Source organism: Aristolochia californica, unplaced genomic scaffold (assembly GCF_029961685.1).
Source record: "Aristolochia californica isolate CCGP_79_NKW_82.1479 unplaced genomic scaffold, dmAriCali1.0.hap1 SCAF_9, whole genome shotgun sequence".
NCBI lineage: Eukaryota > Viridiplantae > Streptophyta > Magnoliopsida > Piperales > Aristolochiaceae > Aristolochia > Aristolochia californica.
The window spans coordinates 2,101,846-2,120,942 of NW_027182290.1; the positions used below are offsets into that span (position 1 = coordinate 2,101,846).

General features: G+C 38.8%; 3 protein-coding genes, 1 long non-coding RNA gene, 1 other non-coding gene and 1 pseudogene across 6 annotated transcripts; 1 reads left to right on the forward strand and 5 right to left on the reverse strand.

The window, feature by feature from the left end:
- Positions 1 to 11: 11 nt before the first annotated feature.
- On the reverse strand, positions 12 to 4,406 carry LOC137942228 (alanine--glyoxylate aminotransferase 2 homolog 1, mitochondrial). The gene is made up of 9 exons (XM_068787934.1): positions 4,082 to 4,406; positions 3,697 to 3,927; positions 2,936 to 3,106; positions 1,521 to 1,664; positions 1,246 to 1,425; positions 875 to 1,100; positions 660 to 773; positions 477 to 563; positions 12 to 403 (listed from the first exon to the last, which is right to left on the reverse strand). The coding sequence occupies exons 1-9, from the start codon at positions 4,292 to 4,294 to the stop codon at positions 360 to 362; spliced, it is 1,410 nt and encodes a 469-aa protein (XP_068644035.1). The 5' UTR covers positions 4,295 to 4,406; the 3' UTR covers positions 12 to 359.
- Positions 4,407 to 5,081: 675 nt separating this feature from the next.
- Positions 5,082 to 6,642, forward strand: LOC137941650 (uncharacterized). Of its 2 annotated transcripts, XM_068787152.1 has the most exons (6): positions 5,082 to 5,245; positions 5,342 to 5,397; positions 5,634 to 5,708; positions 5,798 to 5,937; positions 6,123 to 6,260; positions 6,436 to 6,642. In XM_068787152.1, the coding sequence occupies exons 1-6, from the start codon at positions 5,151 to 5,153 to the stop codon at positions 6,640 to 6,642; spliced, it is 711 nt and encodes a 236-aa protein (XP_068643253.1). In that variant the 5' UTR covers positions 5,082 to 5,150. The 2 variants fall into 2 exon arrangements, with proteins under 2 accessions (XP_068643253.1, XP_068643252.1); XM_068787151.1 differs by having other exon boundaries at positions 5,082 to 5,397.
- On the reverse strand, positions 6,463 to 7,329 carry LOC137941651 (uncharacterized). Its single transcript, XR_011110425.1, has 2 exons — positions 7,152 to 7,329; positions 6,463 to 6,757 (listed from the first exon to the last, which is right to left on the reverse strand). It is a non-coding gene; the product is annotated as an uncharacterized lncRNA (long non-coding RNA).
- A 2,464-nt stretch (positions 7,330 to 9,793) lies between these two features.
- Positions 9,794 to 11,968, reverse strand: LOC137940156 (glutathione hydrolase 1-like; annotated as a pseudogene).
- A 2,030-nt stretch (positions 11,969 to 13,998) lies between these two features.
- Positions 13,999 to 15,516, reverse strand: LOC137941639 (uncharacterized). Its single transcript, XM_068787136.1, has one exon. It carries the CDS (start codon positions 15,484 to 15,486, stop codon positions 14,137 to 14,139), a length of 1,350 nt encoding a protein of 449 aa, XP_068643237.1. The 5' UTR covers positions 15,487 to 15,516; the 3' UTR covers positions 13,999 to 14,136.
- A 686-nt stretch (positions 15,517 to 16,202) lies between these two features.
- On the reverse strand, positions 16,203 to 16,274 carry TRNAW-CCA (transfer RNA tryptophan (anticodon CCA)). The gene has a single exon. It is a non-coding gene; the product is annotated as a tRNA-Trp (tRNA).
- Between the last annotated feature and the right edge of the window lie 2,823 nt (positions 16,275 to 19,097).

Below are 19,097 nucleotides of genomic sequence, written 5' to 3' on the forward strand. Positions count from 1 at the left end.
GATGTCTGGTTTTGGAATTCTTGGGTCTTTATTAATCAAAAGAAAACAAATAGAGACAAAGCGAACCATCAAGCCTAGGAAACAACGGCAAAAGGTTTTCTCTAACCAATTGCTTGTTTTGTTATTGTGAAAAGATGAAATTCTACAAGGCAAGACACTAACTTAACACCGTTACCAATTACCATTTGTTCAAGTGAGTTCCAGCCAGTCAAGCTAACAGCGACAGTAACCTGATCTTCCTTCCTTATTCTCGTACCAACAGCCAAGTTAAATTAATCCAGGTGCTCATGGTTTTCTGCATGCTTTTATTGTCCATCTGGTTTTGGATCTCCTTACTGGGTCTTCATGATCTCCATTGCTTATAGGCCAGAGATGGCATAGTCCAATGCATCTAGCAGGAAATCTACACGTACATGACGCAAACATATGAGAGAGAGAGCGAGCGAGCGAGAGAGTGAGAGAGAGAGAGAGACAACCTGCATCATCTTTAGTGAAACACATGGGTGGTTTTATTCTGAAAACGTTCCCATGTAAGCCTCCTTTACCAACCAAGATGCCCAAATCTTCAATAATTGATTCATAATATGTTAGATAAGTTGAAAGGGAGAAGTAAGAAAATGATAAAAAAATATGGTGGCAAATAGGATGTAGTGCCTTGCCTTTGAGTTTTTCAAATAAAACTGTGGTTTCTGCTTTTGCAGGCGTCTTATCTTTCCTGTCAGTAACAAGTTCTATCCCAACCATTAGTCCCCTGCCTCTGACATCACCAATGACTGAAAGAAAAAGTTTCAAGAGTTTAGTTTGCCAAAGTTTCATATCCTAGACTACTATCAACAGGCAAGCAATTATTCTTAACAGGTTAAAATGCACTTACTTTCATGTTTTTGTTGGAGGGCCTTTAAATGCTCAAGTAAGTGGGATCCAACATTAGCACAATGTGATTGGCGTTTTTCCTGGTCCAGCACCCTCAGAACTGCAAGCCCACCAGCAGAGCAGACAGGATTCCCCCCAAAAGTGTTGAACTGGATTTTTTGAGCCAGTACTTGTGCTATCTCAGGTGTTGTTACTACTGCTCCCAGTGGCAATCCATTTCCAATGCCCTGTAGAAAGCCCAAGTAAGTGAAAGAACTTAAATTCAAAACATTTCTTTGAACTAAACAATGTGGCAGCATTTATATGCCTTTTACAAAGTGGATCTTGTTGCGTCATAATCGAGAATTCAAGACATGAGGATGGAGAATAGACCTTTGCCATGGTGACAATGTCGGGAATGACTCCCTGTGTTTCAAATCCCCAATAATGACTCCCTGTGCGACCAAACCCACTCTGAACTTCATCAGCTATGCAGACACCACCAGCCTTATGTACAATATCATAAACCAATTTCAAGTATCCAGGGGCTAGCTCAACTGCCCCTCCCACACCCTAGATAAGACAAAAATTACTTTTTTATAATTAAATAAAAGTTAGCCAATACGAAACAGAGGCAAGAGATACCAAGAATTCATATCATTTAAAACCTGAATGGTTTCTGCAATAAATCCTGCAACTTTTCCACTAGTACCATAGTCAAGGTGTTCTTGAACTTCTTTTGCATACCGAGCAGCATCTGCACCAAATACTCCACGATATGGATCTGGATTCATAACGTGATGAATTTCACCCTGTAAGGTAGGGGGAATATCAACTGAATGTACTGAACTCTTGAGAGGAAAGCCTTTTTCAACATATAGAAAGACTGATGTTACTGAAAACTATAATTGTGGCATCAACTCAGAATAAGAAACATAGAGTGAACAATGAATTTGAATCCAGAATTCTCCTCTGGAAGCAAAAGTTAATTTGAGCATTAGATACACGGGGTATTTTATGGTATGACCAGCCGTGCCATGATAAAGTATAAATACAAGTTAGCCCATGCAGCATGTAAAAGTGACCAGGACTCCTGATACCATTGCTGTGAATTCTCTGAAGAAGGCCAAATTGCAATTTTGTATGCTTCAAGGGCTTAAACATACCGTTCTTTTTCAATCATCAAAGCCTTTTTCCCAACGTGTCTTGGGCTTGTGGCTCAATGGTCACATGGCGGGGTTTCTTGTGTGAGGTATTGGGTTCAAGTTTCACCAGGAGTAAGGAAGTGTGTTGTGAGTGTAATCAACAATCAAAGGAAAAAAAAGAAGATTTGTTGCAGCTCTATGGGCTTGGCTCGATGGACCTTTTTTTTCCTCCATTCTCATCTATAGGTTTGGTGTGTGATGTTATAGAAGTTCTACTCTAGTTATGAGCATAGTGAAGAAATCTTCCTCACATTAGACAATGACCAATACTTACATATGCTACATAGTCAGCTTTACCAGAATCAGGTTTTGCATTGGAATAATGATAAGCTAAAAAAGTACGAGGAAGCTGTGAAGGGAAGCCTTTGCAAGGACCCGTACATGATTGATTGGAATGAAAGAAAGCAATTCATGCAGCTAAGCATAAAACCAGAAAAAAAGGCTTTTGATAATGATGATGAAAACAGAAATCATTTTACCATATTACAATGCAAGTGCCAGTTATGGAGTTAGTAGAAGAACCCAAGAAAGCAAACAAGGAAGGGAAGACCTCCTCTCTGCTTGCTTCAAGAGGTGCAGAGAGGAGGGAGCTTTGTTTTGCTGTCTACCTCTCTGCTGTTACAGGGAGAAGGATCATCCTCTCGTTCTCCCTGTACAAGTGGCAACCAGGAGGAAGGTTCTGACAATACTGATTCAAGGTGATTGTAAAAGAGAGCTTGAGCTGACATGCAAAATTAGAAAACAAAGCCATCCAAGCAAACATAAATTACATAATCATTCCCCTGCTAACTATAGAGAAATGGGTCAACATTTCTGAAGGCTTTGAACAGCCGGAGCATTGACATTGCATTAAAACAAAGATAATTTGATTAACCAACCTGAGGTATCGGGTACTTCCAAGTATTGAGTGCAGTCAATCCAATTGTGCCAGCACTCCCACCATGATATGCATTTCGCAAGGCAACCATACCTAGATTACCAGTATACAGCCGGGCCATCAGTGTTGCCAATTCATTTGCTTCAGTACCCGAGTTGACAAAATATACAACCTGCATTTGCACCACACAATTGCAACTCATAAGAGAGATTTGAAAGAAAAAGCTCTGTACTAACTATTGTATATTAGTAGAATAATATCTGTTTTCCTTTTATGAAAGGACTCTCACAAGAATATTACATTTGAATAAGAAAGGAAGCTGAGAAAGATTTGAGATAACAACAAAACAGTAGGATACAAACCTTGTATTGTCTTACATGTTTGTCATGTTAAAAACTGCAATGAGTCCACTCTGAAGAAGAGGATCTTTAAAAACTTTGCATTTGAGTTTTTACTTATGAGTTACAAACTGTTATTGTCCTACCAATCATCTAGCGTTGATGATAGAACGTCTCCTACAAACAGCATAATTTAAATTTAAAAAAAAGTTCTTCTAAATTCCGCGCAAACTGGTAGAGTTTATAGAGGAAAGTTTGAAAGAGACAACTACTGATGCAGGACTCGTGTTTGCAGAACAAACATTCAAATGCCACCAACTTCATCTTATCTAAGCACTCAACAAAAAGAAAGAAAAAGGCCTTAAGAAAACAATTCGCTTCATTATTATCTTAAAATCTGGAAGGAGGTGAAGGAGGAACACACCTTCAGATTTCCAGGCATTTTGTCTGCTAATGCTTCTGCAAATTCAGCGATCGCATGGTGCAGGTAAATGGTCGTAGTGTGCTGTAAAAGCTTAGTTTGCTCAACAACAGCATTCACGACATCTGGATGACAATGCCCACAGGATACAGTCACGATTCCGGCAAAAGCGTCAAGATACCGCTTTCCATTCTCGTCAAACAAGTACTGCATCTTTCCTTCGACGATGTTGAGCTGAGCAACAGGAAAAGCAATAATTTTCTTTTAAAAAAAGGATCTTCAAGAGAAATAGAATGAAAGTGCACAACAACACTAGTTTATTCACACGTTCTGCCCGACTTCAAAATTTTAACAATCACAATCCGCAGTGATGTACAAACAAACTTACCGGCTTCTGGTAGTAATAAAACAACGAGGGACTGAGGAACCTCTTCCGTTTCTGAAGAATCTCATCTCCCGAAGGCCCATTATAGGGTTTCGGCTGGTAGTCGAAATCCGGGAGCTTGGGCGCCGAAACGGTGGAAAACCGACGACCGGAGAGCTGCAGCAGCCTCTCCTTCGATCTCAAGCATCCGTCGACGAGATTCCTTCGGAGAGGCATGGCGGATTATCGACAAAACGGAAGAAGAGATCCCACCCTTTCTCCTCTGTACCGGTATCAGGCTGGCAGCTCGGCAGCGCCGGCCAACGGAGCCGCTACAGTATTTGGTGGGCGGGTGCGTCGAGTAAATGATGAAAATCTCAGGCGCATTTTATAGAATTAGCATAAAATGCTGACGTGGTACGATTAAGTTCTCGCTTTCGTAAAGATTCTGCTGCTCCAGTGCGTTACGCACGAGGATGAGCTCGCGGCGTTAAATTAATCGGATGCCACGGTGGAGTTGACGCAGCAGCCGCAGTTGCCACTTTTAGCAAAGAGGCTGGGTGGGGCCCTCTCAAGAGTTCTGAACGACTTCTTCCTCCATATAAAATGGATTAATGCACCAGTTATGTTTCTTTCATCCTTCCGCGGTGGCAAATTTAGTAATAAGTTGATTTTTAACCTGCTAAACGTGATTTTTATCTCTGTTTCCAGGTTGATCAACCCCCGGCTGATTCTATTGAAGCCATCCTCCTGCAAATTTTTCTAAAGCAGATGAACATAAATTAATCAAATAAATTTTGAAATAAATTTGAAATATAACTTAGCTTTATTGAACATGGAGGTCCATTGTCAGTTTCTCATAATTTATTGAAGTTGTGGACCAACGACGTTAGCCTCTTCCAAAAAAGGAAAATCAAAAAGAAAATTAAAAAAAATTCTTCTTCACGAATTAACGAACAGCAAAAAAAAAAAAAAAGATAAATACAATCACCAAATGGTTTCTTGCTCGCATCAAATTCTCCTTTTTTTTCGTCCTTGTCTCTTACTTCCATGTAAATACACAGCAGAGATCAATTCGTCCCTCGCACGAAAGATGAGCAGCCCCCGAGCAATTTGTCGCCCCCAGGCGATTTTCTCTTCCTTCGTCTGCTGCAGACATCAAACCTGCTCGGGGATTTCTTTCCGGAGGTCTGTTTCTCACCTTTCGTCCTCTTTCAAGTTTCCTTCTTATTTCAAATGGGCTACCCTTCACCGTATAGAGCCTGCATATCGAACGAATTCCAGGACGATTGTTGGAGCTTCTAATTGGACTTCGGAGAAGTCACCTTATGAAACACTGGGTGAGTCTGTTTTGTTTTCTGTGGATCATTCATGGCTTGCTGGTTTGAGCTTGCGCTGTATTTAATTTCACTAGTATTTGATCGCACTTTCAGCTTCAAAACTGAGTATCTTCTGGGTCATTTACGGTTTCCAGAAATCTATCCACTGAAGCCTGTTCCTGCGTAGCTTTCCCAAGGCTTGGTGTTTGACCAGACACCTTTTATGTAACGGTTTTTTACTCATTTCTAATCTGCAGAGCTTGAAAGAGATGCCGATGAGGAGCAAATAAAGTCCGCTTATAGGCGACTGGCCAAATACTATCACCCAGATGGTTTGCATCTTCATCTCAGCCTTCTTAATGCTTTGTCCAAAAATCATCTTCATCTCAGCCTTCTTAACTGATCAGTATATTTCGTCCAGTGTATGATGGCAGAGGGACCCTCGAGGAAGGAGAAACAGCAGAAGCTAGATTTATTAAGATTCAGGCTGCTTATGAGTTGCTCATAGATGAGGAGAAAAGGAGACTGTATGATAGGGAACATCGTCTAAATCCCATGAAGGTATACACCATGTCTCGTCTTTTCATTATTTGGTGATGCTTCTTTAATCTTGAAACTGTTCTGAACTAATAGGATTTCTTTAAAAAAGAAAAAAAGGACTTTTATCCCTTGTTGGACTGTGCGGATGCTGGAAGAGCCAATTCTAGTACTTCTGGTTATATTACTAACAAGGTGCTTTTCATCAGGCTTCGGAAGCATGGATGGAGTGGCTTATGAAGAAGAGAAAGGCATTTGATCAGAGAGATGATATGGCTATTGCAGCTTGGGCCGAGCAGCAGCAACGTGAAATGAATCTTCGTGCTCGTCGACTTTCTCGCTCAAAGGTAAGAAACATATATATTGGGTATAAATGAGGTTAATTGTTAGGCTCATGTATTCACCTGATAATCCAGCGATCTTCATAATTTGGGTCCTTGCTTGATTTGCACGTTTCAATCGGTTGTATGTGAATGATTTGTAGAAAGAGCCCTGTGTTCGGTAATGTTGCTGCAATTTCAGATTGATCCAGAAGAGGAGAGGAGGATCTTAGCAAAAGAGAAGAAGGCATCCATGGAGTATTTCTCCAACACCCTGAAAAGGCATACACTGGTTTTGAAGAAGAGGGATCTGATGAGGAAAAAGACAGATGCTCAAAAGAAGAAGGTCATCAGTCAACTTTTAGCTGCTGAAGGCTTGGAACTGGACACAGACGACGATGCACTTTAGGAGATTTCTCTGGCAAAACTGCAGCTTGCAGCGCGTCAGGAAATTCAAAATTTATTCTTAGTTCAGCTGTACACAACTGTACATATAATTGTTTCAAAATGTCTCTCCCAATTACCTGTAAAGATGACAATGGGTTTGTGAGAATTAATGTAAGACACTCAATTGCTAAAGATGAACAAAACAACTTGCTAAAAACAATTCCACAAAGGGAAACCAGGTTCACAGAGAAGACATAAATGTTGAACAGCAAATGTTTTATTTTCTTCATTAATCTTTCTTTTGAGCTTTCAATTGTAGAACTTATTATTTCATGTTATTCCCACAACTTTCACATAAAAAAGAATCTTTGTGCATTTATTTGAATAAAACAAACTTTGATGCATCTGATTATTTCGGGTTTCGAGGTCGGGGAACAGGTTTTGGTAAACCCAACCCCGACCCGACCTGTGCCCTCCCCTACTTATTCGGCTCATATGTTCTTGCAGTAAATATATATAATGATGACTAACCTTGAAAGAAATGCAGAAAGCATTGGGAGCCCATATTCTCCGTAGAACTGAGAGCATCTTTGGCACCAGGGCAGGTCTCATATCCAGAGGACCAGCTCCTGATTGAATCTTGTTTTCTGTCTATTTAAAAAAGAGCAGTCAGAAGGATGTTGGTTGCTTCTTGATGCATGATACTGAACAAGTGATAACAGAGGAAATCTGACAAAGAAATAAGTTTTAAATGTTCCTAGTTATAAACTGTGACGAACATCAACCAGCACTATAGTAAATGTTTCTATAAGTCCAGAATTCCGTTGGAGTTATCTAACAAATTTCTAATAGTTTGGGATAAAAGCCTTTTGGTTTGATTCTAAATCAAATAACTGCATTAATCAAAACAAAGTTGACAGTTAGTGTCCTCCTTGTAGTTCAATCTACATGTGAAACTTGAATGCATTCATAAATTCTTTAAACAAAGGTGACTGTTGCCTTGTTAGGGATAAAATCAAAACAGGTTTACTGCTTGAACCTAACCAAAGATTCCCAAGGAACATAGAAGACAGATACTGCAGCAGCAAGATAGAACATTGCACGAGATCCAGGAACTCTCATTGAAGTTGCTACTAGCTGTAATAGCTGGGGAATGAAAAAAACAGAACAAATTGATGTCAGTGAAAATAATACAGAGCAAAACCAATCCATAGATGGTCAAAAGCAGGAAGTTAACTGGAAAAAGTCAGTAATTCCTCTACTACAAAATCAATTACTCAGACATATTCATGTTAAATCTTCCTTATCATGACAAAGAACCTCAGAAGTAGACAGAAACGATTCCCCAAGCATTTCAAAAACTTAATTACCAAAAGTGAGACATGCCTTTTCCCGAGCACTAATGGCACTGTTAGTGGTGATGCATGTCATTTCAAGGGACATCATGTGTACGGCTAAGATTTGGCAGGCCTCCAATATGATTATGAGATCCAGGTGATCACTTGTGCTCTCCCATGATCGAAGTCTCAAGCTGAAAATTTAGGCCATAAGTTATAATGGTCCAACATTCATGTTGTGATCATGGCTGATGATTTGATCTTATGATCTCAAATATTCATTTTTATGACTATACAGTTCACGAGGAGCTCTGACACAGAGCAGTTCCAAGTCATTGATGTTGTGAACCATGTATTTGAAAAGTTGCATTTCCTACCATAGTAATGGTAATTTCAAGCCCTTTGTGTCATGACCCTGTAAGCAATGGTGTTTTAACACTATCCTGACCTGAAGGTACTCAAAAATGGTGGTGAAAGGAATTTTCAGCAAGAAAAAATTTAATGCTTAAATGAAACTACAAATAAAAGATCAAAATAATTTTGTAAATTATAACACAAATATCATATCTACACTAACAAGGAAGTACTTGAAACTACTCAATTAAAAGTACTTGCCTGAAGATCTAGATAAATGATCGATAAACTGCTTTACTTTTGATGAAACATCAAAACTAATTTTCAGAGGAGGCACAGAATTGAATAAGGATTTTCACATCCACTATTATTGATGGATTTTCAGATCCATTTCTTGTATACATGGGGTTAAGACCTAAATTTCAAGAGCAAATACTTGAAGCAATTAATCACCTATATCTAAATGAAAAAACTTATTATGCTCAGTCTACTAACAAATACTCATAGAACTGGACAAATAAATAAAAAGGACAAGCCACATTAATCATTAAAAAAGTTGAGATCCTTTTGGAAAAGCAATTAAAGCAAGAAGATTCAGGTGAGGTTTCTACAGTTGTCAGTTTGTTTTTATTGTTTTGTCTAAAGATTAAAAACCACTTTTCTCCGAATTGATTTTGTTATGCTTTGCCTTTTTTATGTTTACATAAAGGGCCAATCAGCATTGTCCTCTCTGAGACAAACTTATAAGCTCACTGTACTACTTCAGCATCTCTCTGAATTCCCAACTCGATGTTCAAGGCTATAAAGAATGTATCTAAGTTTTATTAAGAAATCCAAAACGAATACAAATTTTTTTATGTCTTTGAATTTCAACCAAGATTTGCATTACACTCAGTATCTTTGAGCCTTAACTAGTTCCTGAGAAAGGATTGAAACTTGTTCTGGAGATAAGACTCAAAGCCTTATTCATAACCAGTAATAACTGTTGTTACACCAGAAGTTTGGTTCTAAAGGACCCACCTTACTATTATTTATACATAAAGGCTGCGTTCAGTAGAGAAATGGAAAGAAATGAAAAGAAAAAGAAATCAACTTTTCCCAAGAAAAGAAGAAGAAGAAATGAGGATTATTTTTCAAAGAACAATATTAAGAACATCTCTCTTTCTCTCTCTCTCTCTCTCTCTCTCTCTCTTTCATATCTTTAATGAAATTCTAAATATCTGCTCCCACATAAGTGTACAAAAGCAGCATGTTCTAAGGTCTGCAAATACAATTTCAGATACCTTAGCTAGAGAGGGTGTAGCAAGATCTTCAGTCTTAGTTGGGAACTCTTTCCCTTTTCCTTCTGAAGCTTATTTTCAATAGGAATGAATTTCCATCAAAATAATATGGGTAGCAATTCTGGTGAAGCACATTAATCATTACATTGATTATTTAAATTAAGGATGAAGTTTCTACTTTAGCTTAAAATATTACCTTGAGAATAATTGTGGGTGTCATTGATGATAATGGCCTTTTCGATGGTCTAATGAGGTTTACATGTGCTGGTGATTGGATCCCGGATGAGTTGTTTCAAGGATGGAGAATCATCCATTTCATTGTTCAGCAAAATTCCAGTTCTGGGCGATAAAAATTGTGCTCTGAAGTATGCATTTACAGTAGAGGTCATGGAAAAAGAATTCTGGTTCGACAATGCACAAATGACAGGTCCCATGGTCATTGATTTGATTCCACCTGTAGTTCAACAAAATAAAGGGATCATAACTTAAGAATTATTATAACACAGTATAGCCAGAGCTTGAAAAAAAAGCAGCACTAAAAGAGTGTATGAAGCAGATAACGTGATTCTACCAGTATTTATCGGTTTTATCCGTGAAAAGATTGTATTAAACAAAATTATTCTGTTAGATGAAATACATAAATTTTTTGCACAGGAAGATGAAGCATATTCAGAGAAGAGATTTTACCTTCCTCCCTAGTGATTACCGTTGAAGGTCATATTATCAGAAATAGCAGCCTTCAGCTCTTCTGCAAACTTGGTTGAGAGCATATCAGATAGAACCTCAGAAACATTTAAAAATTCAGGATCACCTTCATCCTTACAGTAATCATATGCTTCACTGCTTCAATCTCCCTGTGGAGTCCAAGAGATCCAGAAATGCCATGTGAGACTCCATATTCAGCAACAATATTGAAAATTTGAGATTGACCAAAAAGAACTGAACTCAATAGAATCTTTACCGATTTAAAGAAAAAAAAACAATCAAAATATAATACAAGACATAAAAAAGATGTACTCGCTAGTATCATCCCTGCACCACCAGCTGAAGGTGGAGGCATGCCTAGAATCTCATGATCCATAACCTCTGCTATAAGAGGTTTCCTCAATTTCAATTGATATGTCCTAAAGTCCATTGTCAAAATTCCACCTGACTTCTGGATATCTTGGACCAAACTAAACCCAATTGTGCCATTATACAATGCTTTGGGTCCATATAGGGAAATGGCTTCTAATGCCTGAGCTATTTCTTGTTGTGGCAAATATCGCCAATTTGCAGGAGACTCCCATTGGAAGCAAATATTTCACTGAGTCCCTTATCTTTAAGAATGCCAAGTACAGTCTTGACCATCTGCATGTGTAGGTAAGGAGATATTTCAAAGCCTATTTTGAGCAAGAACTATGGCTGGTCTCACAAGCCTCTTCCACAAAAGTTTCCCATGTTGCTTCCAAACTTCATTAAGTCGAGCGAGCTCAGCTGGAACTGCAAAAGAGAGCAGTCCACTTGATTTAGATGAGGCATCATTTGAATACATGTTCTGTAAACATGCATTGAGCAAATTAAATATATCAAGTGTTGATATTGACTAATTTGTGTATACTTCTGCAGTGTATCCAATTGCATGATCTACAAGATCAACCCAAAAATCCCAGTGGTGATTTTAATCCCATCCATCCCAGGTCAGGATTGCCTATCAACCCAAAAATTCTAGGGGTGATTCTAATCCCATCCATCCCAGGCAGAGGAGGCTATTCTGATGTTGCAAAATCATCTTATTCTCTTTGGACAGTGACGAAGATATAATTGAAGTGCAGTGTCTGCCCAACTCTAAATCAACTTGAGAAGTTACAGGAATTTGTTGTAGATACAGATTAACTTATCCTAATTATCTGTCCAAACAAACGCAAGAAACCAAATAAACCCACTTATATCAAAACCCAGAGAAGAACTGGAAATTATACGCAACGGGTATGAAGCATTCACTGAATTTTGACTCTTAAAGCACTTAATAAATAAGTATGATAAGTACCTATGAAGCTTTCAAGAGAGCAGTTTCTCTGCAATCGAGAGCCTGAGCCTCTCCATTTGCCAAGCTGATCAGCATAAAAGCTCCTCCACCGACCCCACTGGAGGCTGGGCTAACGACACCCAAACAAAGGGCACCCGCTACAGAGGCATCAACAGTGTTTCCTCCATCCTGAAGTACATTTCCCCCAATTCCAGAACACCTCCCATCATCCGTGGCTACGGCACCTCGTCTGGTTGTAACCACTTCTTTTCCGCGTGAAGGTGATCCAGCCGAAACGGTTCCAGGAATCAGTAGCAGAATAAAAGCAACGGCAAGGCAGAGGAGAGGAGAAGTTGGAAGTGCTCCCATACTCAGAAAGACATGGCCGCGAAAGCAAGTCCCTGAACAGATACCCACCAAGTGACTCCATTTTCATAGTTGCAAAGTTGCAGAAGATGGAACTCGGGTTCAAATAATGGGCTTCCACATCTAGGCCATCCAAATGCTGAGTTTTCTAGGGGAGTTTTTGTACTGAAAAGCTTGCCAAGTGCACCAGTGCTAAATGAATATATAGAAGTCGTTTTCAAATGGCTAAGGTGAGACAGAAGCTTCCACTGTCTCACTTCGTCGTCTTTGCAGAAAAGAGCAGCCACATGAATGGATGGACTGCTATGATATTTTCTTCGACATGTGGCCAAAAAACAAGTATTTTGGAGATCGAAAATGTACAAAAATGCACTATAAATCTGCAGAAAAAAGTGGCAAAGCTCCTGCATGGGGTGAATCAATCACATTTTTCTCCATTCTCAGTTTTTTGTTTCGTTCCAGAAGACGGGTATCTCGTTTCTGGAAACTTTTCCCGCCATGATTATTGATAAATAAAGCAATGGTATTAGCTCTTGTTGGCTATAAAGGAACCACCTGACTACGAAGCAAAAATAATCATGAAAACTGGGTTTTTGGCTGGCCGTGAATGACTTTCTGGCTTCTGATTACTTTGTTGCATTGGCTGGTTTCTGATTGTTAACCGGTCGCAGACTCTGTACCTGTCACATAACATCTTCCTAACAAATTTTCCAGAGTAATTTTTAGATATAATTTTTTAAATATCATATTTAGAATATAACATTGTCAGCCGATAACCACTTAGATGCTGTATAAGCCAGAGTATAAATTCCACCCAGCATGCAACTCAGTTTGACATATTATAATTTTAAAGGAATATATGAAAATTTAAAGGGAGAGGGTGAGCCTCCGTTAGGAAGGAGGATTGACAAGGATGATAAAAGACTCTTTTTCTTTTTTCTCTTTTCCTTTTTTTTTTCTTTTGGAGGTCAGGGCCTCCCACCCTCTCCACCACCTTGTGGAGCTTTGCAAGGCCACAAAGAGGGCACCTACCCTCCCATCCCATTTCCTAACTAGGGAGGACCCCACCCTTTTCAATTGACCACATCAATATGTCAACAACACCCTGAAATAGTGTTTTCCTATATATAAAAACCATTTTTCAATGAGTCAGCTCAGTGTCCCAGATTTTTGGAGTAGATTACCTTAAAACTTGGTCAGGTAGGAACATCTAAGACGAGTGAATAAATACATCTTAGATAAGTATCTCAGATTTTAGGCTGCCCAAGATAAAACTAGGTAGACACAGAGCACAACTGAAACAAGACACTGTAAAAGAGACTTCCAAATTTCAAAAATCAACAAAATTCTCAATTCCATGAGAGCCTACCCATTTCTCTTAATTAGCTCTTGAAATTGAGGGGTATCCTTTAAATCACAAAGAAGTTCTTTGTTCTCTATTACGAATCTCATAAGAATGATGATGGGTCCATCAAATGTTTCAACAGATCAGAAATTCAGCTCTCACTGGTCTCCAGAATTATACCTTGAAACATACAAAAAGTTTGCTCATTGAGAGTCCATCTCTCCCAAAATCTTATGACAGTAACGCCAAAACATCTGTTTTACAGATATGATTCTTCAAATTCCCTTGACTTATATAGCTTCTTCAATGCCAACCTTCATCCTGAGTGAACAGTTTAGTTTCTTTGTCTGTGTTTAGGTATTCTCAAATTCAAGTGCTTCTTCAGACATTTTTTTTAAAGACAGTTTTGCAGCAAATACATCAAAATGATAAGAAGCAACACCCTTCCCAACTGATTCAACAACTTCAATTTCATCAAATGCTTTTTTTGCAATAACTCTCATTGATGCAAATAGCCAATAGGCAAGGCAAAAGCTAAAGAACTCCTAAAACATGTATTTAAGCAACAGTACTTCTCAAGCAGCAAAAGCCATTTAAAACGTAAGCTACAGAAGGGGCATAAAACCTTTGAAGTCACCATAAACATGTAAGATGGAAGCCTACATGTCTAGTTTGAGAACCAAATGGCTGCAAGAAATTTGATAGATTTGATTAGAAAACCCTAGATTAAGAAGACATGGCCATAGTTAACAATGCTGAAACAAAAAAAACTGAGATCCACAATTTAAGAGAAGGCTATCTCTTAGTCCTCTAAAGAATAAATATTTCACATCTTCTTCTTCTTATTCTTTATTGATTTTGTCTTCTCTTCTCCAGATTTCACAGCACTGATTTTCTTCATCACACCATTAAGAGATCCAAGGGCATCTCCCTGACCACTTTTTTCTGTTGATAAACTCTCCTGCTCCAATTTCCCTTTGCTCTTTGTCTTCTTTAGGGACTTCTGTTGCTCCACCTCAAATTCTATAGGAAATTCATCTTTCTTCTTTATTTTCTTCTTCTCTGTTCCAACCGAGTCATTTGATTCTTTCCTGATTTTTTTCTTCTCTGTCCCAGCCATTTCGCCTGCCATCCGTTTTGTCTTTTTCTCTTTCCGAGTAACCACGTCTGCAACATTAAGTTCATTCACTTCTTTCACCCCACTATCATCATCACCAACTAAATCTTCCATTAACTTAACAATATCTCCATCCATATACCGAACTTCATGAATTCTCCCCTTCTTCACACTAGTCTTCTTCTTCTTCTTCTTCTCTTCCTCTTTTGGAGCATTTGCCTCGTCATTCTTGATCTCCATAACATTCATCTCATTCTTCTCTTCTCCTTTCTCTTCCCTCTTACTCACCTCAATTTTCAATCCCACTTCCGGCACTATCTGATAAAGTGGCAAGGCCACGGACTCCAAGGATTTTAAATGCAAAGAACGGATATTTGCCCATCCTTTGGGCACAATTTTCGCCGCACCTTCAATGGCGGCAGCGATATTCTCCATAAGCTGGTCCCTTCCCTGAAAAACCCTCCCGACCTTCAAAATGCAACAAGAACCCGTCCTCAGATAAAGCAGCGCGGAGCTGCACGCCTGCTCAATCTGGGCTTTCCAGTTCTTGTGCGACAGATCAATGGGTATCGGAATCTTCTTCTTTTTAAAGAAATGCTTGCCGACAAGCCGCGGTAAGTGGGAAAGAACGGTCCTGTCCGCAAAGAAGATATCATAGGACCCACAGAGCTTTCGCTTGGCCTCGAAAGGACGATAATCCGTTTTGAGCTTAGAGAGCTTGATTACCTTTGAGACAGGGATGGACTCGGCCTGGATTTTCTTCTTGGCATCCTCGGAAGTGAGGGGATTCGGACCCCGGCGGCTGTCGTTGATAATGAGGCAGATCTCCTTGGAGCCGTCGAGCGGATGCAGAGGATGAGGAAGCGGGATTTTGGATGGGTTCGTGCGGGAGTTTGCGGGAATTTTCTTAAGGGAGAGGACGAGGTAGATGAACTCGTCGTGTTCCAGCAACTGGGCCTTCTGGTGCTTGGCCTGCGCTTTTATCCATTTCAGGAGCGCAGTGACAGCGCGGTCGATCGTTTGGGTGCTTACTCGTGATGAAATATCCGGCGACGCCATGGACGTGAAAAGAAGGAGAGAGGCCGACTCGACGCGTAAAAACCCTAAACCCCGATCTCTCGACGATGTATCATATCAACTCATCCCCTCTTCCTTGTGGGACCCACATGTAAAAGAAGAAACGGGCTTCGGTCCATGGGCCACTGATACCCAATAAGACCGCATCTACTGTACATCACGGTCCACGAGACCTGGTTAATCTTAGACATGTCTTTTAGGGCACAAAAGTACTTGTTTGCAGCTGTTGACAATTTTATCCCATTTTTATTTACTATTTACCATAAATAAATTTATGACTCATGCCTAGTGATTTTATTTAATGATTAATAAAATTATTTATAAATACTTATTAAAATTAAAGGTAATTTGAGATTTGATTACCGGATTATTTCTTTGTTCATTTATTTAAATATTATATATTACTTTGCTTTGTAGCTAGATATGAGTAAAATTCATGTTTTTAAATTTTGCATTATTATTTTCATTAATTATATAAAATTATGTGAAAACATTTTAAAAAAATAATTTCTTGTAAAATTATTATTTTAAACCAAGGGCACTAACGAGTATGTATTAGATTTTCAAGGCATAGGGCATAATGTCACATGCTTGAAAAGAATAGCAAGTTTGTATAAAATTGACCAAGTCGGAAACAGCTGTAAGTATTTTGTAGAGGAAATCCTCAGCTGCGATCCAAAAGAGCGGGAAGCGGTATTTGAACCCGACGTGAATCGAACACGCAACCTTCTGATCTGGAGTCAGACGCGCTACCATTGCGCCACGGATCCGCTCAAGTATGACTACCAGCTCGTACTTTATACCTCTATTTATTAAATGTTAATTTCCTTATATTTTCATTTTTATTTATTAATTAAAATTAATGTATATATCATTAAATGTTAATTCACACCCTCCTTGTACTTTCATCTTATCTTCTATTATTTATTAAAAATTTCCTTTATTTCAAATATAACTATGTATTTTTCATATGGGAGTAGAAATGGAGTAAATTGGTTAAATAGTTTTTTTTATATAAATATTCTTCAATACAAAAATTAATCAAATAAAAAATATTCTCAATCATTTAGCTTTCTTATAGTAGCACAAACCTATGAAATTATCCAAATTTTGAGGATAAAATTATAATAATTTTATTAAAACTTTGTTATTAAAATGTCACGACTATAAGACATTTTAATGCAAAAACTAATTACTCACTTTGTTTTCTACATACAGTAATCTTATAATTTTCACTCACGTAAACGCGGGTTAAAAAGCTTAACCCCCGATAAAACACGCTTTTATAGTTCGAAATTTTTGCATTCTAAATATCTAATATGAACATTAATTTAAAAAAAATTATATACAAACACAATAAATTAAAATAAACTCAAATTCCCAAATTCAAAATCATCATTCACTCCTTTTCACTATACACCAAGCACAAAATAATCGATTCCCAGCTGAAAAGCTGTTTTTCTTTGCTTCTCCTTTCTTCGGCACCACATAGCTTGCAGGCCAAGTACAAAATGTAAATAGATGAAGCCACGAAAACCCACATTACAGGTTCTGGTGTTTTGTTGCTTAATTGGACGGAACATGGTAGTACTTTCCTTTGCACATACACCTGTAGACGATAGGGCAGGACTCTGATATAGAGCATTTGAAGCTCACCATCACTCTCTTGCATGGGAAGCAGGGGCCGCAAGCGTGCTTGCAGTCTGGCAAGCTCGACCCTGTCGGAAAGAGTTCCATGCTCAGCTCTGTTCTCTTTGCTCCTTCCTGCAGAGAGATTAACAATGGAGGGTCGCCTCAGTTGCCTCTTTACAAAGAAGAATTTCAGGTCAGTGAAATATGGAGCTAATTGACGGTTGATTAATGTTAGCAACTGTCTTGCTTTTGAATAATTAAATGAATCTTAGCTTGCGCTGAAAACAAGGCATCGTCAATGTAATTGTGCTTGTTAGAAAAGATTGAAGGTCCATCAGATTTTCTGAATCGCTACCCGGGGTTCTTCATTTACATGGAAGAGAGGAGACACTAACCTTTGGGACCAAATGCCTTTCACCTCTAAAAACACCTTTGGCACTCACGCTGGCAGGAATTTCTGGGCAAAAGAAGGAGAAGAGTTTGATTGCATGAAAGAAAGAAACATTAGGAGAAAAGGCAGATGGGAACTCACGCTGTTTTACTCGCGGGCTTCTGGCAGTGGCCACAGATAAGAAAAGAATAACGACTAGGATGGACGGCTGGTGCTTCAAAGAGAGGAAAAGCTTCATCTTCGACGAACTACCCAGAACTTCGGAATAATGAAGAAAAGCAAGGGAATAAGTCGTGGAGACTGGATAGGAAGTGCGGAGACTTGGGGAATATATTGAGACTAAGATGTGATGATTTAAATGAAGTATAGAGGTTCGTAATACCTTTCACATGATACCCGGCGTCTGCTAGAAAGAATCACATGAATTGTTGTGTCCTTACATATCGAAACCAGGAAAAGAATCGCTTAAGAGATTTCTATATTCACTTTCATTTATGAGATTTTTGACTCTTGTCGCTTTTGCTTCGAGCTGCTAGTGTTAGAGACTGTTTTCTTGTGCAGACTGGAATGCCTGCAAGGTATGTGATGAAATACTGATGTCAATATTTTCCATTTGTATGCTGTCTTCCTAGCCTTTTTCTGCCTTTCTTCTGCATATCAGAGTAACAAATTCATGGTGAACCACTTGATCAGAAGCTCCTGATGTCTCTTCTGCCAGGAAGAAATTGGAGTTTTGTTTGTTGTAGAACTTTAAAGTGGGTTGGTGAGCATGAGGGGATTCACGTGCACAAACATTTACTGTGAAGAGAGATTGAAAATTTAAAAGGGTTGTGGAGTGGTTGCGAGTTGCAGAGTTCTGGGTTTTAAATGAACTTCCCCCCATCCATTAATGCAGCCTTCTATACCTCTTCTTTCCCGTGTAACCCCTCATTTCTGTGTCCTTGACATCAATCTTCCATGGTTCTTTTACCATTCGTCTTTGTCTTTCCAGACACTTTGAAACTTTTGTTGCCAGCCTTTTTCTTTTCTTCAATAGAGACGTAGGAACGCATTCACTGTGCACTAGTCTGAGTTTCACACTCCACTCTTGATGCCTCTTAGAAACATGGTTAAACTTAGCAGGTTTCCTAGACAGAGTGCAGTCATGGTAGAATTACCAGTTTCTGTTTAGAAAATGTTTTAGCCCTTGTAGCCTTAGAATTAGGATTAAGAGGAAGAGAAAAAACTAGGGAGCCCCAAGTTGTGCTCGAATTCTAGGGGAAAAAAATCATATTCCTTCTTCATTTCAGGTTTTTAGATTTTATCAGATTTATTTTTGCAGCTTTAAAGAACTAGAACTCGACTCCAATTTTAGGCACGAGTTTGAAGTATTCAAATTTAATCAAACTCGAACATATGCAGGTAAGTGTCTGGCTCGGCTCGATGCTACCCCTATTTGATATACTAACATTTTCTGGAACTTTAAAAAATGATCTCTCTCTAGTGGCTTGGTGAATATTTCAGCAACCTATTCATCAATTTTGCCAAATTTAAGCACAATTTTCTCCTATTAGGCAAAATCTTTAATATA